The 27,636-nt window shown below is 40.8% G+C and overlaps 1 protein-coding gene across 1 annotated transcript in view; it reads left to right on the top strand.

The window, feature by feature from the left end:
- The window catches only part of cadps2 (Ca++-dependent secretion activator 2), a 187,322-nt gene that overhangs the window by 67,046 nt on the left and 92,640 nt on the right, over positions 1–27,636 (top strand). Inside the window, 4 exon segments of the mRNA XM_042496456.1 lie at positions 4,331–4,663; positions 22,272–22,352; positions 22,958–23,191; positions 24,396–24,517. Of these exon segments, the coding sequence (XP_042352390.1) occupies positions 4,331–4,663; positions 22,272–22,352; positions 22,958–23,191; positions 24,396–24,517 (770 nt within the window).

Genomic DNA, 27,636 nt, shown 5'->3' on the forward strand with positions numbered 1-27,636 from the left:
GTGGCGTCTGCATCTGTCACCTCCCACTTTATCCACTTAACGTTTGCCCGTTTCCATTCATCACCATAAAGAGGACTCTCTCGCCGTTGCCGCCCCCCCGCTGCTTAAAAAAGTCACCGCTGATTTCAGCGACACAGAAACATTAGTTCTGTGTGGATTTTCCTCTTTTATTTCAGCGCTGAGACTCCTCTGCTTTCGGTGATTTCTGTTCCACGTCGTTACTCGCGTGGCTCCACGCCGTTTCCTCTACATCTGCTGTTGCTTCACGCTCCGCAGGTCTATCGCTCTCACGAGGCGGCGTTGATAACTGTCAGACTGAGGCGGAGCACGTGGTGTTGTTTCATGTCTGGCAGTGTCAGTCACCGGGGTTAGAAATGAACTTTTTTGTCCACCTGCTGCTGGTGCATACCGAAATCTACCAGCCTCTCTGTAGATTACCGTAGATATTGGTTTTTTGGGCGGGGGGGGTTGGTGAGTGCAGCAAATCCAGCAGCCACTTGAATATTTCGCCTGCTTTTGGCTGGTGGCTCCTGCTAATTTCTGACCCCGTCACAGGAACAACCTTCAATCTGCCTTTTGAATAGTTTTTATGTGTGACAGTGCACACAGTCCTCTGGGCCTGGCCACTGAGTCAAGACATGTCAGCTTTCTTTGTTTGCTCAAATATAACAAGTTTCCTCAAAGGGCTGTGGAGGATATGACACCCTCTGTCCTTATAGGTGCTTGATTTGGAAAAGAAAAACGCCCCAGAAAGACCCTTTAACCCATCGCAGAAAATGACTATAAAAAAGACAGAAAAAAAAATATGACCCCCCCCCCAAAAAAAAAAGGTGAGATTAAGTAAAAAAGTTTTAAATATTAAAATAAAACAAATAAATAAAATGTTGTTATACAACCCCCCAGCACAAACAGTGTATTTGTATTTAGAATAATTTTGATATTTAATTTAATAAAGTATATCAAATAAATAGCTGAAATATCTTCATCTTTACAACTTTTTTTCATTCATTCTCCTGTTTGTTTGGGTTTTTTTTAAACATACTTGTGTTTTTTTGCTTATTTTCTGCTAATTTTCTTGTAACTTTTAAGTGATTTTTTGCTGATTTTTGGGCACACCTCTTTAAGTTGCTTGTTGCCGTCTGCCTCTGTTTTTGAAAGGAATCAAACTGAGTTAAATTAAGTTATTTGGATGTAACATAAGTTTGAGTATATGTAGCTCACAGTCAGTTCAGGGACTGTAAACACAGTAATGAAAGAATCATGTGGCCGTTAACAGCTCACATCAAATATAAATCGGGCTTTAATACTAACGATAAATAGAATAATAAGACCATTCAAATGCAATGCTTCAGTGATAATGCAGAAAAAAGGAGCCACAATATGTATTGCGGTATGTTATTTCAGTTGTTTATCACCACTCTGCCTTTGAAACAAATATTATTTGATTATTTCAGGTCTGCTGCTGGTCGATGTACCAGTTTATCTCTCTCAGACGTTTAAGGAGGCGAAGGGTCAGATCGACATGCAGCTGCTCCCACACTCATCGTTTGTTTCTATAATAACTTTTTAATAAACAAACTGTGCAGTGCAACACACACACACACACACACACACACACAGACAATATTTGTTGTTAATAGTTTCTCCACATGAAGTTTTTTCAATAATGAAAAGATAAAACAACACATTATTTATTAAATAATTACTGCTACTGCAGTTAGATTAAAAAGAGATCGCTTGAGTTTGAAAAATTAAACAATTAAACACAAACAAAGCTTTCATTTGCGTTTTTATCTTCGTGTGGGATTCTCTTTAACAAAGATTATTGTATTATCATAATTTAATCGTTCATGAATAACTTATTTCTGAGGACTGACAGAGATTGAAATGAGATGAAAGTTTCTCCTCACAGATCTGTTTTTGTCTCTGCAGACTCTGTCGATGTTTTTACCCCTTGAGAACTGATTTATTACGTATAATCGCATGAAATCTCTGCACACTGAAGCGCACATTAAAACCCTGCGTTTTCATCCAACTGGGCTTCATAAATCTGAAATTATTGCGTGAAGCTGTGGCCAGGTTGTTTCACTCCCACAAATTGTACCTGTATATAGCTCCCAGGGGTTTGTGACTGCTACATTTATTTTTCTAGTTTATATCGTCACTGCAATTTTACTTTTATGCTTTTAATTGAAGTTTTACAGAACATTTTTGACTGAGTAAAAAAAAAAAAAAAAAAAAAAGGAATTTTTTTGTGGCAGTCTGCCATGAGTAAAACATCTGCTTCCTCGTATTTGTTTTTCATTTTCTGGAGCTGTACCGTTTATTAGGAACGCCATTGGAAAACACCCTTCGGTTATTCATTGCACCAAACTCTCGGAGCGCAGAGTGTAGGCCACTCTGGGCACAGAGGGAGCGGAAGAGTGCCAGGCAGACACAGTGAAAGTGAAACTTAACCATTCATTGCACAAGGTCTAAAAGTTTGCTTTCACTCACCTCTTTGGCAGCTGCTCCTCTCATCCATTGATCTAATCTGTTCAGATCGATTGATCTGTTATCCACCGTGACTCAAAGACCCAAAACTGCTGCTGAGGAAAAAAAAAACCTCATGAAAAATTATGTTCAGGCACAGAAAGCACATGCTGGCATAGATGATCAGGGTTTGGCAAAAGAGGCACATGGTAAGATTTAGAAATAAAAACATCACATCCTGATAGAAATCGAAAAACACCGGACTTCTGCATTAAAATGTCTGGTGTTCGGTTTGTTTGACCCCTTCACTCTTCAGGAGCCTTTGAGCTGACGCTGTCTTTTGGCATGGTGCTGCCGGTCAATCAGTATTTTATTTTATTTTGTTTATTTATTTATTTTTAATTCATCTTTTATTTATTTATTCATTTATTTATTTTTTACATCATTTTAGCATTGCTCATTGCCTCTTCCTCCATGTTTTTGAAAGGACTCAAACCAATTTGTTCAGGTCCTAAAGGTCTGAGTACTTGTGAAAGGCGTCTGAATGCTGCATAAAGAAAGTGATGTGAATCCAGCTCTTAAAGGGTTACAGTTTAGCTTTTGAAGTGTGCAAAAGACAGTGTAGTCTGGATTGATGAAATCCGAAAAGTGAGACATGATTTTGAGAGCATCAGTAGAGGAAAGAGGCTGAATATGTAAAATGTTTTCCAGATCTAAATGTTTGAGTCCAGTTTGATGTTGGTGCATGTTTGTGTCTTCAAACCGTCCTCAGCTGCTGCTCTCTGAGCTCTTGGCCTCCATTAGATGAATCGTTTTCTCACTGATGTTGTGCTGTTCACAGTCTCAGAGCGACTCGCAGGAGGAGGTGAAGCAGCCAGCTGAGAGACTGTTTAATGTCACACTGAGCCGCCGCCGCTTCAGTCAGAGCCACTTATTCCTCCGTCAGACTCGGTGAGCGGCTCTGGATAAAGAACCTTTGCCAGAAGCCACAAACGAAGCAGAGAGTTTAACATTAGACCTTCTGAATCACGGTGAGGAGGAGAGCAGTCCTGTTTGACCTCAGGGGCTTTTCCTAATTTCACTCTGAAATGTCTGAACAATTTGGAGGAAAGATGTGGTTTCTGAAGAGTTTATTATATTCCTTTCCCCCCAACACTGGCACATGAATGCAGGTTTTTCAAACACTCACTAAATATAGGCGAAGACTGAATTCCCACAGCCTGTAGCAGACCTGTGAATACAGTGCAACGAGTCTGTGTATTGTCAGCTTTTCTGTGTGTGTGTGTGTGTGTGTGTGTGTGTGTGTGTGCGCGCGCGCGTGCGCGCGTGTATGTGTGTGTGACATCATGGACAGACGGAGAACAGGTGAACAGTAAAGGCAGAAAGAACAGCAGTTTGCAAACTTTACTTCCCTTTCTCCGTATCTTTCTTTCTCTTTCTCCGTATCTTTCTTTCTCTTTCTCCGTATCTTTCTCTTTCTCTTTCTCCGTTTCTTTCCCTTTCTCTTTGTCTTTCCTCAACAAGCATATATTTAGGACAGGTGTCTTTATGAGATGGCCTTTTAATTATTTCACACAAAAACTGTTGCTCAACAAAGATGGAAATACAATCATTATTTATTTAAACCTTTGAAACCTGGGCAAATGGCTGTATTTATTTATTTAAAAAAAAAACATTGGAAGAAGGTAACAAAGAAAGAAATAAGCCAAGTACAAGAAAATTCCATGAAAAGAACAAAAGGAGAGTAAAATAAACTAACAAAAAATACAAAGCGAAAAAAAAAAAAGACAAAAAAGAAACTTGCCTAAAGTCTATCTTTCTGTAAGTGCTTATCATTCTCTAAATCTTCTCTCCGCAGGGCTTCCTAAAGAGCGAGCGCGTCTCCCGGATGGTGCAGAGCGGCGGCTGCTCGGCCAACGACTTCCGGGAGGTCTTCAAGAAGAACATCGAGCGGCGCGTCCGCAGCCTCCCGGAGATCGACGGCCTCAGCAAAGAGACGGTGCTGAGCTCCTGGATCGCAAAGTACGACGCCATCTACAGGGGGGACGAGGACATGCGGCGCCAGCCACAGCGGGCGCACCTTAGCGCCGTGTCAGAGCTCATCCTTAGCAAGGAGCAGCTGTACGAGATGTTCCAGCAGATCCTCGGCATCCGCAAGTTTGAGCACCAGCTGCTGTACAACGCCTGCCAGGTGAGCCGCAACATGGATATTATTATTATTATTATTCTGAGGAAATCCAACTTCCCATGCATGAAAATGAACCAAACTTTGCACAGAGGTCCAGTCTCATGCCAAACCTCCTCAGCTGCAAATACGAGTCAATAGTCCTGATGGTAACGCTACAGCAACCGTATACTTTTCAGAAGTTTGAGAATTCATAACAAATCATTCTGACGTGCAATCAATTTTGTACACTTCACACTGTTTTTATCAAAAACTGTAAAACTGATTAAACCAATCTCCTCCCACATTTTTTGCTTAATTGACACCAAATTTGCTACATGGCATCTTCAGACTGTCCTTCACAACATTAAAAAATTAGCGTGTGGTGCATCGATGTTTGACTGTAAACGGTGCTGTAAACATATACTTAATAATTTTTGCTCCGTGACCAAATTGACAAAGTTTGGCTGTCATGGTAGATTAAGAGTGTAACATTTCAGAATTTTAAATTAAAAACTGAATTTTTGACAGCATTTTGAATTTTGCCCTCATGGAAACTATTGCAGTCTACGGGAAAGTGGCATCTTGTAAACATCAGTTTTTCCACTTGTGGAGCGAATCAGTCTTTGTAAAAACAAAAGATCAACATCTCTATGTTGTCTAGATGAAGTATGCAAGTTCTCTGATTTTTTTCTTTTTAGTTGAATTTTTGACAGCAGTTTGAAATCTGCCTTTCCATGCACAGACGGCTGATATCCTGCCCCCTGGTGGTCGGCTCAGTCATAGTGTGAAGCCGTCTCTGGTTTCTCTCTTGCATGTAGCTCACTGCGATAGTGGCTTGTTCTTGGTGTCTGAGGTTGTGAGTCAAAGCCTCTTGTGATGCAGAATGCTCACTCTAATGCAGTTAGTCATTGTTGTCCAATTCGTCTGCTGTTTGCTGCTAAAATTGCCCCGCCCCCACCCCTTGGTGGGCAGCAGGCATGGCAAGACAAGGCAGCTTTATTGTATAGTAGCTATGATTGTTATTTGGAGCTCACTTGTAATACTTTGTAACAAGTTCTGTGGCTAAAATATGCTGCGTTGTCCTCAGCTGCAGTCCCTCAAATGTCCACTAGGTGCTGTTTGAAGGCGATCTTTGACTCCATTAAAATATATAAGATAAAATCTCAACTTCTCTCCACAATATAAAAATCATGAAATTCATTTTTTAAACCTTTTTCCCCCCTTATCTTTCGCATCTCTCTGACCTTCAGACTACAGCTGCCGCCTTATTAGACCTGACGTTTCTTGCTTTTTTACAGCTCTGATTAAAAATTAATTAAACTGGGATCATGATGTGATTTTTGATGGGCAAACAGCCTCATTAGCGGCGGATTCTGCAGAACATCGTCAAGGTCTCACTGTCTCGGTACACTGCTGCTCAGTAATTAGATGGTCACTGAATCCACTCAGCGAGCACCATCCAGAGTTATTCTCACATTTACAGTAGGACTGCTGACATGCACGAGTGAAGATGACGACTGTAGCTGAATATTGTTCTTTTTCCGGTCTGACGTCTTCCACTCGTATTTCTTCGTCTTGAGTGTTCATTCTCTTAACAAAGGCACAGATGTTTCTTACGGAGCTCCAGCTGTGCCTCCTTGGGTGTTTCAAAGTTCGTCCCTCCTCACTGCTGCTTGTCAGGGGACACAGCTTCAGCAGGAGAGCTGGTGGTGGTCTGCTCAGGACTTGGACCTCAGACTTTGACAAGCAGCAGGGCTAACGTTTGCATCCTCGCCACTGATGCTGGTTTCATGTTGTGTGCTTCTAAAAAATGCAGATATTTTCCCCTGCTTTTCCCGTGGTTGGGGTTGGTGTCTCTCCGTTAAGGATTTCCATGTTGGCTTTGAGACTATTGCTCTTTGTCAGGTGACATATTTCTGCAAAAACTGCAATACTTTGCAATACACTTGAAGTAATGCATATTTAGTTTATTTAATTTTAAAAAGCGGTTTGATCCTATTCTATATGAAAAGTGACATTATATGAAATTTATTTGACTTTTCGGGGCGTGCAGGGTCTCGGTAGAGGAAATACTGACACTGTTTGGAAAGAATTGTTGATCAGTACAGTACATATTAATGTTACTGTAAAATGCACCTTGAAATGACAGACTGTGTGCCAGCCGCAGGAGAGCTGTTGACCTTTGCCCTGTAATATTATTCCCACCTCTCAGCCTGCATGTTCAGCCTGATCGGTCCCGGTCTTGTTGAGTCCCTCAGTGTACGTGTGTGACCTGCAGGGAACTCTGTTGTCTTCTTCTGCTGCTGAAACATAAAGGTCAGATTTAAAGGTTATATACTGTTGGGAAAATGAATTAACAACAGTCTTCAGTTGGCAGTTTGACAGGAGAATAAACAAACACAAAAACAAAAAACAGATTCTTTCGCTGGATGTTTTGTTCAGTTCATTGACGTGTCACTTCACAGGTGTTCATATATCAGGAGCAGGGATGCAAAATAATATCAGTATTGGCAGATATTGACTTTAAAATGAAATTTCTGAATTGGCCAATATGTTAATTTCAGCCGATAAGACAAAACCAATATTTTTTTTTATTATTGACAAAGTGAACATATGAAAAACATCAACCCCTAAATGAAGTATTTTTCTTATTTTTTAAAATTAGGTTGGATGGGAAAAGTGTGTATCTATCTATCTATCTATCTACCTATCTATCTATCTATCTATCTCTCTCTATATATATATATATATATATATATATATATATATATATATATATATATATATATTATATATATATATATATATATATGTAAGGATGTCGGTGTGTTGGTTATCAGCCAGATAAGTTAGTATATATTGGCATATAGGATATCTGCAGCCGTCAAAGGTGTTAAACACACAGTTGAAGAAGAAAACTGTGACAAGTTGAGTGCAGATGAAATTGTCCAAATAAACACCATTTTCTAGGCTCCGGAGCTTCAGTATTGATCAACAGCTAATAATCTGAGCTCCTGACAGTTGGGGGGACATCGTGCGCCCGCAACCGACTCCCAGCAGTTTCAGCATCAGGTAAGGGAGAGATTGTGCACTTCACGGCTTTACTGTCAGGTGAGGGAGAGATGGGACTCCACCCCCCAAAAGTTATTATGTTATTATTGGTATTTTAATAGTATCTCTTACATACTGTTTTATGTATCTGGGAGAGGCTGCACTCTTTTGTTGTTTTTAGCAATAATGAAGAACTTTTGACTTTTACTTTTAAATATTACTTTGACTTTTGACTTTTGACTTTAGACTTTTACTTTTGACTTTGACTTTTCATGGTGGTAGGAGGCAGGCTTGTTCCTTATCGAGGCAGATGCTTAAAACATGGACAAAGCAAACCAAAGCTATCTCTGTGGTTGCTAGGACGAATTCTATTATTGTCCTGCTTCATTAGAGGCCAGAACAGAGAGGAGAAGAAAGGCCAAAGGGGAAGACGAGAGTGGGGAAACTACAAGAAACAGGAACTAATAACATGTTTAAAGTTTCACCTGTTTCCAAGGTTTTTTTCATGTTTTTGTGCTACCAACAAAAACTGTATAGCACGCCTTGGATTTTCGAGTGGATAGTCCCTGGTACCTACTCCTGGCAACACCGCAGTCGAGATTTCAAGAAGACAACACGTACTTCAGCAGCATGATACACTTAAATATGTGCTTCCTAAACCTAATTATCTGTGCCAGTGTTTTTGTTGATGTCCCAGCATTGGTTGCCATGTGCTCGTGTTGTCCAAACAACCATGCGCAGGGTCATCCCACCATCAGCTTGTGTTGACATCACAATAATGGCATCCTGGAACATCGACAGCAGACGCAGATGGATACCTAGAGCGTAATACGCAGACGGGCAAGTCCACTGAAGAATGGCATTGTGTAAGGTCTTGGGATGAAAATGGGCAAACTCGCCATTTTTAAATGCTTCAAGTTGTCATACACTGTACAGGTGAGGGAGAGATGGGATTCCACCCCCAAAAAGTTTCAGCGTCAGGTGAGAGAGTGACACCATGCACCACGGAGCTTCAGCGTCAGGTGAGGGAGAGCCTGGTGTGCGACTGACAGCTTGACAGTGGTTGTGACACTTCATAGTTTGTAAAGTTAAAAAACTTACTCAGTACAATAATCTTATATTTCATGTTATTATTGTCATTTAGTATCTCTTATACATTGTTTTATGTATCTGGGAGAGGCTGCACTCTTTCGTTGTTTTTAGCAATAACAATGACGAACTTTTGACTTTTGACTATTACTTTGACTTTTGACTTTAGACTTTAGACTTTTACTTTGACTTTTCTTGGTGGTAGGAGGGAGCAGCTGCACGTCAGACGGGCAGGCTTGTTCCTTATCGAGGCAGATGCTTAAAACATGGACAAAGCAAACCAAAGCTATCTCTGTGGTTAGATACCACCGGAGGGAAGAGAGAAAAATCCGTTCTTTTCTCTGTTAATTTGTTGAACGGACTTTAAAGACGTGTCCGGGACTGTTCTCCGTCTCTGAATACCACGCTGTAGAGTAAACGGTGCGTCAGTAATCCTCAGCGATTCTCCTCTGCTGATTGTTTCCTTTCACTGGAGCCGGCTCCGAACATAAATAGCTTCCATTTACAGATTGCTTCACGGCCCATTGAGACATCATCCTCGCCTGTATAACAACCAGAAAGTGTCTGTTGCTAGGACAAATTCTATTATTGTCCTGCTTCATTAGAGGCCAGAATAGAGAGAAGAAGAAAGGCCGAAGGGGAAGAAGGAGTGGGAAACCACAAGAAACAGGAACTAATTACATGTTTAAAGTTTCACCTGTTTCCAAGGTTTTTTTCAGGTTTTTGTGCTGCCGACAAAAACTGTATAGCACGCCTTGGATTTTCGAGTGGATAGTCCCTGGTACCTACTCCTGGCAACACTGCAGTCGAGATTTCAAGAAGACAACACGTACTTCAGCAGCATGATACTCTTAAATATGTGCTTCCTAAACCTAATTATCTGTGCCAGTGTTTTTGTTGATGTCCCAGCATTGGTTGCCATGTGCTCGTGTTGTCCAAACATTCGACCGACCGAAATTTTAAAAAATAACAGCCTGCAAAACTGCACTGTAAAACTGATAAAGTGCAGACATTTCTCTGCTTGGTTGCTGATTAAATGATTTAGCAAACGTCGCACTGAAGGTGATGTCTCGGCAGTTTGACGTGGCGTTGCTATGGCGATCAGCTGACAATCCAGAGTTGAGTCCAGTCCAGCTTTGCAGTGGAAATGAGGCCAATGGCTACTTTTCTGCGTATTTTGCACCCTCACGGTGGAGGATAACCATGCCGATGATGATTGTTATCATGCCGTATCAGAGCTTACTGAAGTCAGCACAATTATTGGCGCAACTGTTATGTAAAAATGTGCTGATTTAACAAGATATAGACATATCAGGTGCTAGTTGAGGAGTGGATTAGTTTTAGGCTGTTACTGTGTTTTGTGAGAATCAGCACGCCTACAACACGTGATTAAGAACGGTAAAGTTGCACCTAATGAGCACGGTTTGAATGGTTACTTTAAAAAGAAGAAAAAGTAGAGATCCGCTCTGAAACAGTAAGGCAGTTTTTTGTCAGAGAGGATGATATCCGCCGCCTGCAGCATTAACAGCGAGGGAATCCTTCAGTCTGTCAGGATCAGATGTGTCAGATCGAGGCGTCTCCGACTGCTCACTGGGCAAATAGCACACTGAGACCGTCAGACTTTTTGACACATACTGCTTTCTGCCGCCAGAAAGTTAGACTTCTACCACACTCTGCTCAATCAAATATAACAAATATATATTTAATCCTCCTGTCAAATCGCTGACGAGGCGGCGAGAGCAAGTTCCTGTCAGGTGTTACTTGATGTGCTGAGACTTGTTTACTGATCTAATTAATGATTGCAGCTCAAATCATTGTAAAGGCTCAGAAGAGACACGTTCAAATGGACTGAAACAGATTTGTCCACAGGACTGTGACTGATCATCTTTGGGTCCACATAGAGTTCATTTTCTCTCCTTTCTTTCTAGGAAATATGCTAAATTCATTAATATGTCACACTGGGAACTATGCACCTCTTTTCTTATGCACCGATCAGTAAAAAAGCCATTGGAGTGAAATAGGAGAGTAGAGCTGAGCTGTACGGCTTAAAAATAACATTGCGATATTTAAAGGTTATATAGCGATACACCATATATATCTCAATATTTTTAAATGTCCCATAAACTAATCTTTACCACTAAAATATAAAGATATAAAGATATCAAACTGCAGTTATAATAAAGTTAAATGAAGTACCTACTGTCATAAAGTTGAAAGCACTACTGTTATAATAACATTTAATATAGTATGGTTTAAAGGAAGATAACAAAGTACTTTTATAATGAAAATATTGTTAGAATTAAATAAATCAAGCAGGACTCAGAGATAAAGTGCAGGAAATACAACAGCCGTCAACCGATACTAATAACCAATAACCAATACTTGAAACGGACATGCACTTGAAATAAAAATGAAAATCTTTTTGTCAATACTTAGCATTTGAAATATAACAAACTCCTACACAAAACTCTGTTTAAATGCCTTTTGCAAAAACTTTTAACATAAAATACAGTTTCAACCAACTTTTTTTTATAGTCAAGTGAAAATTTGAATTTAAAAATAGCTCTCTGAGGTTTTACAAAGTAAAAGTTTCTCCTATGCTGACACTTTCTTTGCACTTAATTTTAACAGCAATCATTAAAATAAAATGCCGATACAGATAATCGTCAAAATGCCAAATATCGGCCCCAATAATTGGCCAGTTCGATAATCTGCCGAACCTTAAAATAGAAACTCAAAATGCATTCAGATACGTGCAACACTGCCCCTCATTTCCTGTCCTGAGTTTGGGAGATTTTAGGAATGAGAGTTTTTATACTTTGTCAGATATCTTCTGCGGTGTGTAATTGGAACCATGTAGCTTCTGCCTGATGGGAGCAGTTCGTTTTCTCAATGCAGAGCGCAGGAGGGGTCCACGATCAGCAGTCAGAGCTAACCAGCCGTGAGCAGCTACTGTCAGACTCTGAGTGTCTCTGCTGGATGGACGGGGAGTCTGCTGGAGCTGCAACACTCGAGCGTCGCTGCGTTGTATCTGGACTAGCAGCTCTATAAAGGGATGCTCTGAGTGATGCTGAGTTCACAAGTATGATTTACAAGGAATTAAAGAAAACATGGTAATTTTCATTAACAAATTATATCTGAGATTGCCAAGAATTTGATTTGTATCGGAGAAGTGTCATCAGAGGACCGGCTCTTTATCAAAGCACACATTTACCAAAATGAAGATCCTTCAGGCGAGAGGAGACGAGGAGGATAAAAGAGAGCTGTAAACTTTGCTGTCAGTGATGGCAAAGATGGAGGGAGATAAAAATAGAGCAGAGGAGGACCCACAGCTGAGGAGGGAGAGTCCAGGTGTTCACATCATCTGGTCTCTGAGGATAAATCGCACTGACAGTCCACCGTGTGTGTGTGTGTGTGTGTGTGTGTGTGTGTGTGTGTGTGTGTGTGTGTGTGTGTGTGTGTGTGTGTGTGTGTGTGTGTGTGTGTGTGTGTGTGTGTGTGTGTGTGTGTGTGTGTGTGTGTGTGTGTGTGTGTGTGTGTGGAGGACTCAAATCTTAAATACAAAAAACACTGACACAAGAAAAGTGGATGTGAAACCCTCCCTCACTGGAGCTTCAGTTGATGGAAAATGAAAGTAAAAAGCCCAGTTTGAATCTAATTTATTTTGTGTGGGGCTTAAAAAGTAATGTTTTGATGGTTTGATTTAACATTTAGGGACAGGAATCCCAAAGCTTCCCCACCTTTACTCCATGTACCACACTTTTGAGATTGAGCATAACACAGACAGCCGTCACTCAGAGCACCAGTGTGTACTTTGGTTTTGTTTTAATTGCTCTGAAAACAGGTTGTGGTCTTTCAAAGGTGTGGAGAATCCTTTTTTCAAACAAGTTAACGGTTATAGAAAATGTATTATAGGTTCCCTGAAAAACAGAAAACTTTGGACATTTTCTCCATTTTTGTCCACGAAAGCGTGTGGGAACCATGCCTTTTTTAAAGCTTCTGTTGGTTTACAGTTTGGGAAACTGGTGACATTAAAAGTATGCTGAATTAGCTGTTAGCAGTTCCTATTTGCTGTGTGCCCACAGATGCACTGACAACCATCACCGAATCACTTTGATACTGAGCAAAACTGTGCAATGAGGAGCATTTTTTCTTATGATTTTTGTGCAGATTTATCGACATTTATTCATAATTGACATGGAGATAAGGATTTCTACAGCTGCCTAATTCACACTGTATATAAATACCTTTATCATGTCTGTGTGTTAAGATTTGATGATTTGGATGCAAAATGCATGTCTTTGCCTCATGTCTCTCCCTTCCTTTCTATTGAGCGTTTTTTGGGAGCCCATCAACACCTCGCTCAGGAAATCCATTGGTTATTTAGTCTGCATGCTGCCAGTTTAAACTCCCACTTCATACTTAAGTGTGAATAACACACAGTATAATTAAACCACCCAGTTATATATAGTCAGACAGTGAACCACAGGGCAAAATGTTTAATTAAAGTGCAGAGCTCTGCAGAGTCGTGACGATGCTGTGAAAAAATGATGTAACCAAGCCCATTTTCACATTAACCTTCTCTGATAGAAACTTTAGGAATCATTTTTAGGCTGTTCTGATTTTTTTCTGCCATTAATCACAGAGTCAGTTGGCCCAGGCGCCAGAGGAAAATGTTGGCCTCATACAAAACCCGCATGTTGACTTTTGTGTGTTTCATACATATCATATCCAGGTTTCTGTGACAGAGTTCAGATCACATGCACATGGGTGAGACTGCCGAGCTGCAGTCCACTTCACAATCAGTCAGCAACAAAACCAGGTGCTGTGTTCGGGGACATTGGCTGCATTTTCAACGACAACTATGTCAACAAAACTGGATATTTCTTACAAGAAATCAGCCTCATTTCCAGCTGCAAACACTGGCTGTTTTTTAGTGACATATCAGTGGCATTTTAAGCGGCAGTCGTGCCATCACAGCCATGTTTTCTTAGTAAGACATTGGCTACATTTACAGCCGTGACTCAACAACGCAACAAAACCGGCTGTTGTTCAGAAATACAATGGTGGCATTTTCAGCGTGAATTGTGCCACCAAAACTGGGTGTTTTATAACGAGACTTGAGTGGCATTTCCAGTGACCACTGTATCACCAACATTGGCTTTTTTTAGCAATAAAATGAGGCATTTCCAGCAGCCATTGTGGCAACAAAATGAGTTTTTTTAGCAAGACATCAAAGGCATTTCCAGTGATGATTGTGCCAACAAAAACTGTGTTTATAGCAAAACACCAGCAGCGTTTCTGGTCTTAATTGAACCCAAAACTAGCTCTTTTTAGCAATACAATTGTATCATGTCCAGTGTGATTTTGTTACCAAAAACAAATGTTTTGTTGCCTTTGCCTGCATTTCCAGCAGTCATTGTGCCACTGAAACAAAGTTTTTCTAAGCAAGACAGCAATTCATAGGTGACGTTTCCAGCTGTGTTTTGTAGTGAGACCTTGACTGCATTTCCAGCTGTAATTGTTGCATCAAAAAATTGATGTTTCAGCCATTGATCAGCTACCTTTACTTAAATATAACCAAGTTAACCACCACATATTAACCATGGCATTGTTGAAACCTAAAAAACATTAACTTTTGACATATCCTCTATAAAATAACGTACAAATGGTACATATGTGCTTCACAGAGATGTACAATTCCAATATTTAGTGCTGCGATTTGGTTTGGTTGGTTGTTAAATCCCTGGTTCTTCCTGTCGTCAGTACATGAAGTAGGTATCCTTGAACAACTCATGAAATCACAATTTCTCTCGATTGTCTGAGGACACGTGCCTGGAGCAGATTATCATTTGCTTTATGTCAGTGTCCGTTTTTGGGAGCAGCACAGCACCAAAGCACTTAAATTCAGGCGCAGTTTGACAGATTTCACAAATGAACAAACCAGAGTCCATGTGCACTGAACAGGTCTGTTGTGAGCCCAGCCTGAGGCGCTTGTTGTTCAGTCCCAATGTTCTCTGGTGTTTTGGCCCGTTTGGTTCTTTTATTCGTTGATCTGATGGCCCAAAACAGGAGGCCTGCTCGGCCGTGGAGGGCTCCATTGATTTCTGTTTCGGTTCTGTCTGTGTGTCGTCTCTCATTACCTGCGAGAGGCAGGTAGATGAAGCTCTAATAAATTACCGGCAGCTCCGGGCTGCAGCTCCACGTCGTCTGAAAATCTGCTGTCTTCTTCTGTGGTGATTCATTTTCCTCTCATTCTCTGCTGTTTTTTAAACTCTACTCCGTGTCTGTTGTCTTTTTTGTCCTTTCTCCGCCCGTCTTTGGATTCTTGCTGTAACTGATGGCAGGGTGTAATTGTGTCTTTTCTCTGTCAGTCTGTCGTCTCTTTGTCAGATGATGCTTCTGTGATTGGCTGCGTTTGTTCACAGCAGGTCGTTCGCTCTGTAACAAGACAGCGGTTTAACTAGAGAGGTTTTTTCTTTACTTTGACACTGAGGCTGCTGTGCACAAACAGGAAATTAAATCTCTGAAATAGAAATGCTAATATGACAGTAAAATTAATACTCTATATGGCACTTTAAAAAAATCTTGGTTACAAAGTGCTTCACTAAGACAGTATTATAGTTGTTGGTGTGAAATTTGGCCAAAACGTTAATTTGGACTTAACAATGAATTGATTAGATTTTGATGATCAAAGGTCACGTGACTTTACCTCCGCCTCACGTGAACCAATATCTGAAAAACACCGTGGAGGAATTTCTTCAAATTTGGCACAAACATCGACTTCGACTCAAAAAATTATTCATAAAACATTAAAACAGACTAAAATGTAGAAATAAACAGTAAATAAATAAATAGGTAAAGTGGAAATTAAAGCACTAAAATAAGAGTACTGAGGAAACAGCAGAGGCAGGATAAAACCTATAGATAAAATGATTAAAATAAATAAATACTATGTCTACTATTACTATTGCTACTTCTAGGGGCGGCTGTGGCAGAGCGGATCGTCCTCTGATCGGAAGGTGACCAGTTCGATCCCCGGCTGCTGCGGGCTGGGTGTGTTAATGTGTGTGTGAATGGGTGTGTTAATGTGTGTGTGAATGTGTGTGTGAATTGGTGAATGTGACAATGTAATGTGAAAGTCCTTTGAGTGGTCAGTAAGACTAGAAAAGTACAATACAAGTACAATCCATTTACCATGTAGTACTACTACTAATGATAATAATAAATAAATTTAAAAAATACTCTAATTAGTAGATGAATGGTAAAAGGCAAAAAGTATAATACTAGATAAATATGTTAAAAATAATAAAATGATATATCATCTTGTAAAACCGACCAAAATGTAGAAATAAACAGTCAACAAAAAAATAAATATGTAAATTTCAATTAAAAGCCAACTAAAAAAAGGTAGGTTTTGAGTTTGATTATAAAATATAACCCCCCTCTGCCGCCATCAGGTCTCCAGACAGGAGACTGTAAGTGTGACCTGACTGGTGCGCAGAGCCACACAGCCGTGAGACGGTATTTTTTTGTTATTTTCTCACGGTCTTTATGTCTGATCACAGTGACGGAGCTTCCTAAACACTGCGGAGTATAATGTTCCCTCCAGAGCTGAGCAGCACAGAGCCGGATCCCGCTGTGTCCGTTTCCACACCGCTGTGTCCGTTTCCACACCACTTCATTTCGGCATGTGACGAGTCACTCGCTGTTTGAGCCTTTTGTAAATGTGAAAGCCGCTGAGTCACCGCTAATCCACCGTCAGTAATCACTAATGTTCAGAGCGCACATTTATCAAAAAGAACATGTCAGTGTTACTTGTTGCTTTGGCTCATTAATATTCAGGTGTGAAAAGCACAGTTTCACTCATCCAAAGACTGTTTTTATTTCAGCTTTTGATTATTGATTGATTTTAACCATTTATGGCAATTCAAGGATTAAATGTTCATTATGGGATTATTTAAACTAGTGATTTGTCATAAAGCACAACACTGTTTTGTCCGAGTTCCAGAAAAGTTGACATTTAGCGGTCCTTCTTTTGGACAGAGTTGGACAGTTTGTCATTGTTCATTTCGTCAAACCTGAAATAACGCTGTATCTCCAGCTGCAGTATTTCACCCGTAACGTTTGTTATTTGGGCTGCGTTCACTGTTCCTGTGCTTCTGTCATTGGACGAAATACTCAAATCTTTTATGTAGAGCAGAAATACTTGAGCTGATCACACCAAGAAAAAGCAAGAAAAATCATTGTTTCCTGTGGTACTGCGTGCCGTTTGGTCGCTCCTCTCTTGCTGCGGCAGTTTAGGATGCGCATAAAAGTTAAAATATCTGGACAGCTTTGCTGGGGAGAGGGACGTCTGGAGTGCTTTGCTTAGTCTGCTGTCCCCGCGATCTGGTCTCAGATCAGCGGACGACAATGCAAGTAGTTATCAAATACCTGTGAGAAAGATATTTGTTGAAGGATATTTTCCAGTTTGGCAATAAACAAAATAGTCGAAAAAGACATCAGTGCACTGAAACACTAAACGAAGGAAGGATGAAGGAAGAGGAAATTCCTCACAAGGACCCTCAGGTCTCTCCGGTGCTCTCGCTAGTCTCGTGTCAGGACAGACTCCAGAGATTTGGTTCACACAGACTCGAGGCAACAAACTTAGAGGATAATGTTTCGACACAAGGTGTGTCTTCATCTGAGTCGAAATCTCAGAAGCTTCTCAAAAACCATTTCCACTCTTGAAAATTTGATTTCACCCAAACTCACTTTCAGTCTGAACACCTTAACTGCAACATGATCCGAGCGTGTTGCAGAGCTCACCGAGCTCATCCCTGCATGCGTCTTTGAGTCTCACAGTTTGTGCATGCAGCCTCTCCGACATGTTGCAGACTTTAACGGAGTCGCATGAAGGCTGGTTGTCATAGAAATGCTCTGTGAGGCAGAATTAGAGACGCTGCCAACAAAGAACGCATAAAAGAAGTCATGGTAACAACGCCGGCATGTGCTCTGATCTACGTGTGTGTGCTTGCTCGTTAATTTTAGTACACGAGGCCAAACTGTGGGTGTGTCAGTGACGGTCTGCCTCGTCCTCTCGCAGGAGCAAAATGATTCAATAAAAGAACCGCTCTGCGCGTGTAAATGTGAATTCTTCTAAAGTGTGGAACTGAAACATGTTGTACAGAGTCTGATGAGCGGCGGACAGACTCTGTTATCTCTGCACAGTTAATTAGATTTGATGTAATTAATCAGAGACACAAACAGGAATACAAAGTAGAAGCGTTCAGTGGTTGTTTTTCCGACCACAAAAAGTTAATCGCTGACTGACGCTGCACAAACCGCCTCTGGGTAATAACTTTTATTATCATCAGGTATTTGGAGGCGAGCTTCATTCAGTCAGCCTTTAATCAGAACGTTTGCTTCCACCTTTTTAAGACACAGATGGGAAAGGATGATGGAAATATATTTAGCAAATGATTGACGTGGCAAAACCTCCATTTCCTCTTCATTAGTGCTTCAGTGAGCCGCTGCATCATAAACAACAAAGAGTGTGCCTGACAGAAAGTAATACCCGCATGAAAGCACGAGATGGAAACACACTTTTTGGAAATGTAGTCAGAAATGAACTGAAAAATTAATTAAAGCATCAGAGTCATGAGTAAAGTTTGCAAATAGGCTTGGGCGATATGTAATAGTTCATACCTTGCTGAAATGTCAAAATGTGACAGTAGACGTGTGCGGCGTTGCTTACTTTCACCTTGTCAGTCAAATAAATACACAATAAAACCCACAAAATGTTAACAAAAGTAATATTCTCACACATATTCTCCTTATTAAACAGACCACCTTGTCTCCCCCTCTCCACGTTTCATACAGAACGGCGAGGTGGCATCATGGTGCGATTTTCCCGCCTTGAAGTGACTGTAAATGCAGCTTTAGACTCTTCTTGTTAGATTTGTTGTCCTTTTTGTTTTTGGTTGCTCTGCCGTGTAGGATGTTGCTGCCAAAGCTGCAAAAGCAACTTTCTCTGCAGGATTCTTTGAATCCAGCTTTCATCGACGCCGAGAGTAACGCCCTTTTTCTGAAATCAGCTGTGATTGGCCAGAGTCTCCCGTCACAGACTAGATTTTCTAAATCCTGAAAACAGACCCGAGAGGAGGTGCCGACCTCTAGTCGCCTCTCAGATCGCTTTAATTACAGCAAGTTTTTAAAATGAAATTTTTGCTCAAAAACACCTTAAATAAATGAAAAACAATATAAAAATAGAGTTTAAAAAAGTGACTCTGTCCAATGTGTGCATGTTGGTTTGACTTCCATCACTCTGAAAATGAATTCCTGTTTCTGGCTGGCAGTGTTGAGTTAATGAGGTCTCGGTGATCAGCAGACCTCGTCAGTAACGACTGAGGATGACTAAACGTGTCTGCTGGTTTTCATGTCAGTGTCTCTGCACGCGGATCCACATCAGCGCGTTTCTGCTACACTTTGTGGACTGGACAGAAAGAAAACTGTCAAATCAACCATGAACGAATCTCCGTCTCTCAGCAATTAGTGCAGGCGGGTGTCAGGCCTGACAGGAAGTGGTGACACGAGGTGAAGGCTGCGATGTTATTTCATCAAATAACCAAATTATTTATTAAATAACTATTTTTAAAATATCTCCAGTGCTGAAAACGTCGTTCGTCTCTCTCAGGTGAGATTAATTGTTATTTTCAAAGGAAACATAAAAACTTTTCTTAATTCAAACGATACTAAATGCTTTTTATCTTCAGTCGGAGCTCACAGCGACATATTGCATATATTTTGACAAAGTTTTACAGCCCGTCGATTAATCGTTAAATTGCTCCACCTCAGTTTTAGCGGTTTATATTCCACCAGAAACAACCGTTTTATTGGATCAGGTCTGGTCAAACTAACAGTCCCTGTTTGGACACAAGGGTCCTGCAGTCATAGAAAACCTGGAAAAGTCGTGGAATTATTAAAATCATTGAAAGTTTTGGAAAAGTCATGACATTTTGTTGACTGTAATAACATTGTTACGGTAGTCTTCCTTGAATATCCTTCCACGTACTGTTCAATAACTGCAGACTTCTGAAGAGGTCGATGTTATGTAGCTTTAAATTTGCATCTTTGTGTAAAACAAAGCGGATTTCTTGAGCGACTTAAGTGATATTTTCAAAATGTGGATAAAACACAATGTTGAGACGACTGTGTTTCCACTGAGTGATGTTGTACGACTTCTCCTCTGATGATAACATCCCTGTAACCATGGCGATGGATGTTCAAAACATTAGTAGCTTTATTTCTATTGCAGCCACCAAATTAGCCGCCATTATTTCTAATCCAAGGCCACGTAGGCCTGTATTGTTTGTAATATTGTTACCATTATTGTTGCTATGCACTTTTCCCTCTCTCTCTTTTCTTCCCTCTCTTTCTCTTTCCTCTGTATCGTTTCGTCATCGATTGTAATTGAAGTGTATTTTACGACACCTGTTGCATGTCTGTCTGTCCTGGAGGAGGGATCCCTCCTCGGTCGCTCTTCCTGAGGTTTCTACCATTTTTCCCCCATTATAGTTTTTTTTTCGGGGGGTTTTCTTTCTTGGATGTGAGGGTCTGAGGGCAGACGGACGTCGTCTGCTGTAAGGCCCTCTGACGCAAACTGTGATTTGTGATAAAAGGCTTTTTGAACAAAGTTGCATTGACTCTTGTAGCGTCTGCTGCATTATGCCCGAGGGACAAACTCATAACCATAGCATCATGTGACCTACAAAAGCAAAAAGTGTTTCCATTTGCAGATTTGTGAAAAATGGCTTTTTTGAATCACTTGAAATACCACCTGATGAGTGTGAAAACTTTTTTGTGGTAAGGAGTATTTTATATTTCAGGGTTAATGAAAACCTGCCTTGTATCTTAGCCATGATACTCACTTATTAAAATTAAACCACGACACATGATTTCTGGTTTTGATCAAATCAAGGTTCTAAAGACTGAAGTTGAAACAGCAAAGACGTGAAGGATGAAGGATCCTTTCACCCTAAAACAACAAACAACAACAAACTCAAACAACTCCAGAAAATCCCCTCAGCAATGTCAGAAACTACAAACGGAGGCACGAAGGGAGCTGCAGTCGACGTGAGTCAGTTTCAAACCGACTGAAGAGTCAAACATGTGAAGTCGTCAGTCCCTCAGCGGAGGGTGTGGTCTGAAGTGTGATTTTTAGCGAACTTGCTGCTCGTTTTTCTCTCCAGCTGCAGGTCTGGATAACTCCTCAGTGAGACCAAAGGAAGTTTGCTGTAAATGAGACACTGACGTTTTTTTTAAACTGATTTTTTGGGACCCATTTTGAAACAGGCTCAAATTAAAGAGCTTATCTTTTCTCTGCGTTATCGGCTCTGAAGGTTCCACTCGTCTCTTTGCCTTCAGGCCACTTTACATCAGAGCTGTTTTATCTCCGATTGTCATTTTTAGACGCCTCTGCTCATCGCAGATTCGGGGTAACGAGGCGCTGTTTTCTGCCCAGTAAGCAAACCTCGTTCAATTTTCCCCTCTGCTTTCATCTCCTCTCTAAAATCTCGCTGACATCGAGTTCCTTGTCGGCTGATCTCTGGTCTCAGCGTGGAGCTCTCGAACAGTTGGGCCCCCTCTGGTGACGGTGAAACTGCAGCGAGGACATCAGCCTCCATCACGTCATCACGTTTCCGCTGCTGTTTGAAACATGAGCAGCTTACAGCCTGATGAGACACGACGACCTTCTGAGCATTTAGCTGATGCTGATCTCTGAACGCAGGGCCGGCTTCTGACAGTTTGGTGCCCTAGGCGAGATTTGGATTTAAATAATTACCTAGTTGTGAATTTGCATCACTAAAATAAAATTAAACAGTTGGAGGTGAGGTAAAGGGGTCCCTCAAAACGACAAACTCACAAAGAAATGTCACCTCTGAAGCTCCTCTCAGCTCCTTGATTTTGGTTTTATATTGAGCAAATTTACTGTTTTTGTTGGTAAATCGGCATATCGGAAATCTAATATCGTGCATCCCTAACGAAAAAAAAAAGACTGAATCCACGTGTGGAAGTTTAGAGTTTTCTTATTCACTTCAACTCAAACACTTTAATGCCAAACAGCTAAACAACTATTGTTAGTATACACCCCCCCCCCCGAAAAATATGACATAATATTAGTAATAATAATGACATTATAAAAGAAAAAAGTTACATAAATAATAATAAACTATTTTGAAACATCTCTCCTCTGTGATTGGTCGAGAGGCACGGTGAAATGGTGAAACACTAATCTCAGACTCTCACTCCTGATTGGATAATTGCTGTCGTCTTTAACCTCCTGAGGTGCTCACTGGTTAATCATCACTCAGCTGAGCCTTCTTTTAAATGCACTCTTCAGCCTCTCCTGCTGTGTCTGTCCTTCAGCTTTTGATTGGTTTATTGATCCTGACGCTCTCTGATTGGCTGACTGATGAAAGTCTTTATGTGTTTGTTTTTATTTTCTCAGCTGGATAACGTGGACGAGCAGGCGGCTCAGATCCGCAGAGAGCTGGACGGAAGGTTACAGCTGGCCGAGAAGATAGCCAGGGTGAGAAAAACACATTATTATTAAAAATTAAACCAAACTCGTCATGTCAGATCGTGTTTATAGCAGCACTTCCTTTGTTCATTTTTTTAACACTGAGTACGTTTACGTGATGTTAAACAGCAGAATTACTGTTTCATAGAGGTCTAAATCTCAACCCCAGCCTGACTGCTTCCAACGGGTCCCAAAAAACCCAACAAGTCGGGCCGAAAATATGCACCATCGGCATCGGGATGTGAAGCAGCTCAATTGAATGTGAGCACACAGATTGGCTGTCACAGTTGTCAATCATGGTGGAAATATATCATTTAATTGCTCATTAAAACTGAACTTATAATAAAAACAAACACTTGAACAAACATCAGAGTGATGAGAACCACCTTCAGTGACAGAAACCATCTTTGGGAAACATTTATTTGGCGTGTGCTTTGAGTTTTTAGTTCAGCCTATGACTGTTCACTAACATGGAGGGGCGGGTCTTAGACCTGTACTGTAGTCGGTCACCAGGGGGCGCTCCAGATTGAATAACCTCACTTTGGGGGAGCTGTCATTTCGTCCATCTTTATATACAGTTTATGGTTTTAACTGACAGACTGTCCGTCCTGCAGGAGAAGAGATACCCAAAGTTCGTCTCTGCTGACATGGAGCCTCTCTACGTGGAGGAGCTGCGCTCGGCGGTCAACCTGCTCATGGCCAACCTGGAGAGTCTGCCGGTGTCCAAAGGAGGTCCGGACTTCAAACAGAAGCTCAAACGCTCCTCCATGAACAACTCCTTCCTGGACATGGGAGACGAGACAGACATCCTGTCCAAGTCTGACGTGGTGCTGTCCTTCACTCTGGAGGTGAGTGTCTCCACTTTTCTGCTCTGCTGGCAGCTCGCTGACAAGATAAATGCACAAACTAATGATGCTGTATGTGTGATTTCATTACATGTGACATGTAATTTAGGTTTGTGGTTGAGAAAAAATACAAGAGAAGAAATCCTGTCAGTTATTGACAAATATTTACATAAAATTGCTCATCTATTAGTGTTTCAACCATTTGAAACCTGAGCAAATGGACTTGATTTCTCTCAAAAACACAGGAAAAGGGGCAATGAGCAACTTTGGAAGAAATGGCCAAAAATTCAGCACAAAATTAGCCAAAAGTTACAAGAAAAAATCCTGAAAATAAGAAAAACAAAAAGTGAAAAACAAACAAACAAGGAAATTATTTGAAAAAATGTTATTAATTCTGTGACATAATTTTCAAGATATAATTAAAGTAATTATGAATATAGTTTTCCAGCATATTTTTCCCTGACTTCTTTATATTTGTGTTTCCCTGACTTATTCATATACTTATGCTAATTTCTTGCATTCTGCAGGAGAATGAACAATTTCAGTCAATCACAAGTTAACAGCAATCAACAAATGGAAGTGGATGAAGCAAGGAGGCACCAGAGCAACTTATTTTTGTTTATTTGCTCAACTATTTAACCCTTTGAAACCTGGACGAACTGGCATGATTTCTTACAAACACACGTGAGGAAGCCAAAGGCAACATAAGAAATGACCTGAAACCAAGCAAAAGTATAAGAAAATTACCTGAAAATAATGATAATAATAATTTTTAAAAACCCATAAAATGGAAAAAGAAAGGAAATGACCTGCAAGACGCCGCTAATAATCTTAATAATTATATATTGATATATTGATTATTTGTTGGTATACCTTTCTGGACATTTCCCCCCTGGCTTTTATAAACATTTTCAAAATCAACAAATTTCTTGAAATTTGTGGGGCTTTTCTTGCCGAGTTGCTCATTTCTTTTTTTCCTCATGGTTTCAGAAGAAATTCAATGTTTTTTCTCAGTTTAAATACACGTGAAATTCTGAGCGCAGCGCAAGAAAAGCGATGTTGATCCAGGTTTCGGAGGGTGCAGTAAAATGTGTAAAATTAGTTTTTGCTGTTGATTATTGTCATAAACTGAATATTTTTGATTGTTGCTCAGACATATAAAGTGATTTAAAGATTCCTGTTCGGTTCTCCTGCTGGTGTTGTTCAGATTGTGATCGTGGAGGTGCAGGGTCTGAAGTCTGTGGCTCCAAACCGCATCGTTTACTGCACCATGGAGGTGGAGGGAGGAGAGAAGCTGCAGACGGACCAAGCTGAAGCCTCCAGACCACAGTGAGTCCCTCTTCCTCCTGCTCTGTTCAGAGTAGTGATGGGCGGTGATTTTCGAAAATTCGAGTAGGCATTAACATTAGAACAATCGAGTAGTTAATCCAAATATGGTTTTGTCTTGAAAAAAAGAGAGAGATGGAGAGAGAGAGACATCGTTTTTTTTCCCCGGCGCCTGGAAATAACTCGATTACATCAATTCATGCAAGTATTATTGGCGTTAGTAGTCTCCCGTTGTTACCAGGCTCCGGTAAAATGTGTGTGGCTCAATCTTCTCCACACAAGGTCAGTACAGCAATTTACTACAGCGCTGTGAGAGTCAGTATATGCTGCAATACACACAAACAGAAACATGCAGAGACTTCTTCAGCCATCAGAAAGTTCTGTGTGAGTTCTGAGTTCTCAAGTTCATTTCAAACCAAAACCACCAGGGAGCATCATTATTACGCCCTCACGTTTTCAAATGCATGTAACGCTATTAAAGCAAACCCCCACAAGTCTCTGTTCTTAACTTTTCCTATAATTGTGTTAAAAATCATCTACTGAATTTTTGGCGCTGTGGGACAAAAAGAAAAAAAAAATTATACCTCCAACCACCACGCGAAGTCATTTTGACCCCCCATGGCAACAGCTGTGGCGAGCTGCTGTGACAGCTATCATTGCTAAGCAACCAGACCGATGGAGTGAACACCTGTCAGTACAGTTGTTACAGTTAAAATAATTGTCGAATAGTTTCCAGCGAATAGCATTTCTGCTTAAAATGCCCACACTTCGTTCAGAGTGTCTCCGTTTGGCCTTGAAGAAATTAAAAAATGTCAAACTGTTACGGCGTAGGTGGAAATATGTCGACAGAGTGATATTCTTGATGTGTTACTTGAATAATATCTGCTGGTGAGGATGACACCGGACACTTGAGTTGGGGGAGGAAATATGCAGTTATTGATGGTGATTGAAAAGGATTTGACCAGAGTGGTTTTGTAGTGAAGACGAAGAGCCTCAGTTTTATTGAGTTTGAGAAAGTTATTAGAGAACCACATTTTAACTGATTCCTGTTAACTTGTGGTTGATTCTCAGTAACTAAAAGTTCATTGTAAGCATGTGTCTAAAGGGCACAGGCTCATATCAGTACATACTGTGTACTGCAGCCAGGGTCGGTGTCAACAGAATAAATACAGGAATACGAGGTCGAAATCTCATCATCTGTTTTACCCTCATCAGAGACACTTGAGCTCTTTATTTTGGGGCTGTAACTCTCTCACCACCCAAGAGGGACAATCCACTGTTTTTAGCAGAGAGCCATGGCCTCAGACTTGCAGGACTTTTCATTTTGGACTTAAATGTTATTCTGGCGGTTGATTTTGAAGTTCTTTAATCTGCAGAATTTCTCAGCTTCTGCAGAGCTGCATCTTCTGAATCAGCCCTGCAGCAGCTTAATATGCTGTTTGTTGTTTTACAGCATCAAAACACCTGAAGGCTGAATTAGAGACATGAAGAGTGTTCAGAGCTAATACTCAGTTTACCGGAAGCTCCGCGTTTACAGCCCGCTGCGCCTTCACTCTTGACTCCTAATTGGATTATCGTTGAGCTTTTGAAGATGAAATGAACGCGCAGTTGTCGGTGAAAAGCCTCCTTAACACGGTTACCTGAAACTGAACCACAGCGGAGCCGCGGCTTTGAAATGCAAACAGCGCCGAGCGGATCGCAGACAGAAGAAGAAGAACTCCTCGTTTTATGTAACGGGGGAAGAGTGACCCTCAGCTCCGACAAACACCACCGCCACCCGCCCCGAGCGGTGTTTCTCATTCTGCAGCACAGGCTGATACAGCGAGGAGATGAGGCTGTTATGTAACAGTGATGGGAGTTAGTCTCTCATATACAGCACACACACGCACACACACGCACACACACGCACACACACACACACACACACACACACACACACACACACACACACACACACACAGCTGAGCTCCAAACACTCTTCATGTTTTCGCTCTCAGTCCAGTCAGATTTCGGTCTCACCTGGACTCCAGACGAAGCAGGTTTCTGAGCTCCTCTGGTCTGTGTACAGACGTTTTGGCCCCTGTGAGGCTGTAATGTTCATTACACACCCGAAAACTAAACAGTGGGAACTTCTCTCCTCATACTTGAGCACCAGGATGTGACTGTTTTGGATTTAATCAATTTGATGCAACAACATTTTGAAATTCTGTTTCAGATTCAATTATTTAATGCACATTCAAGCTAACGGAGCACTAAACAGGAAGTCAGCCACTCCGCCGGGCGCCCCGCTTAGCAAGGGCCCGATGATGCAGAAGCTGCACAGATTATCTGAGTGATGTTATATGTTGCAGTTAAACCACTTCATCCTCCAATGAGCGGCTCTTATAGGAATAAACAGGGCCCCACTGACAGTACTGTATCCAGGTCTCTTAATACATCCATGTTAGGGTCGACTGATATCGGTTTTTCAGGACCGATACCGATGGTTAGTACCTAATGAGATCAATAACCGATATTTGTAACCAATATGCATTTAAAATAAAATGAAAATGCTATTCGTCAAAATTTAGAATTTGAAATATAACAAACAAAATTTGTTCAAATGCATTTAGCAAATGTATAATCAAAACAGAAACTTTAAACATCATACACAGCAGGTTCCCTGCAACATTTTATTTTAAATATAAAGTTAAGTGAAAATTTGATAAAAAATAATTGAATAAAAATAGCTCCCTGAGGTTTTACAAAGTATAAGTTCCTCCCATGCTGACACTTTTTTTGCATGTATTGCAGACTGCCTTCCCTGGTGTCGGTTCAGTGTGATACGAACACTTTTTCATTAAAATCATTAAAATAAAATGGAAATATAAATAATAGGCAAAATGCCAAATATCGGTCAGACAGTCGGTCAGGCCGATAATCTGTCGAGAAACTCAATGGTAAAATAAAGCAACACAATCAAATATAAACAGAGATTCTCACAGCTTGTCACATGGTGCTGCTCCGTCAGTGACCTTCTGCGTCTACTTGTGTGTTTTAGGTTTCCTTTTGCGTCAGCTGTTTACGCTCCAGGATACTGTTACCATGACATCAACGAATGCACTCGCACTTCTTATATATGT

Source organism: Plectropomus leopardus, chromosome 11 (assembly GCF_008729295.1).
Source record: "Plectropomus leopardus isolate mb chromosome 11, YSFRI_Pleo_2.0, whole genome shotgun sequence".
In the NCBI taxonomy this organism is placed as follows: domain Eukaryota; kingdom Metazoa; phylum Chordata; class Actinopteri; order Perciformes; family Serranidae; genus Plectropomus; species Plectropomus leopardus.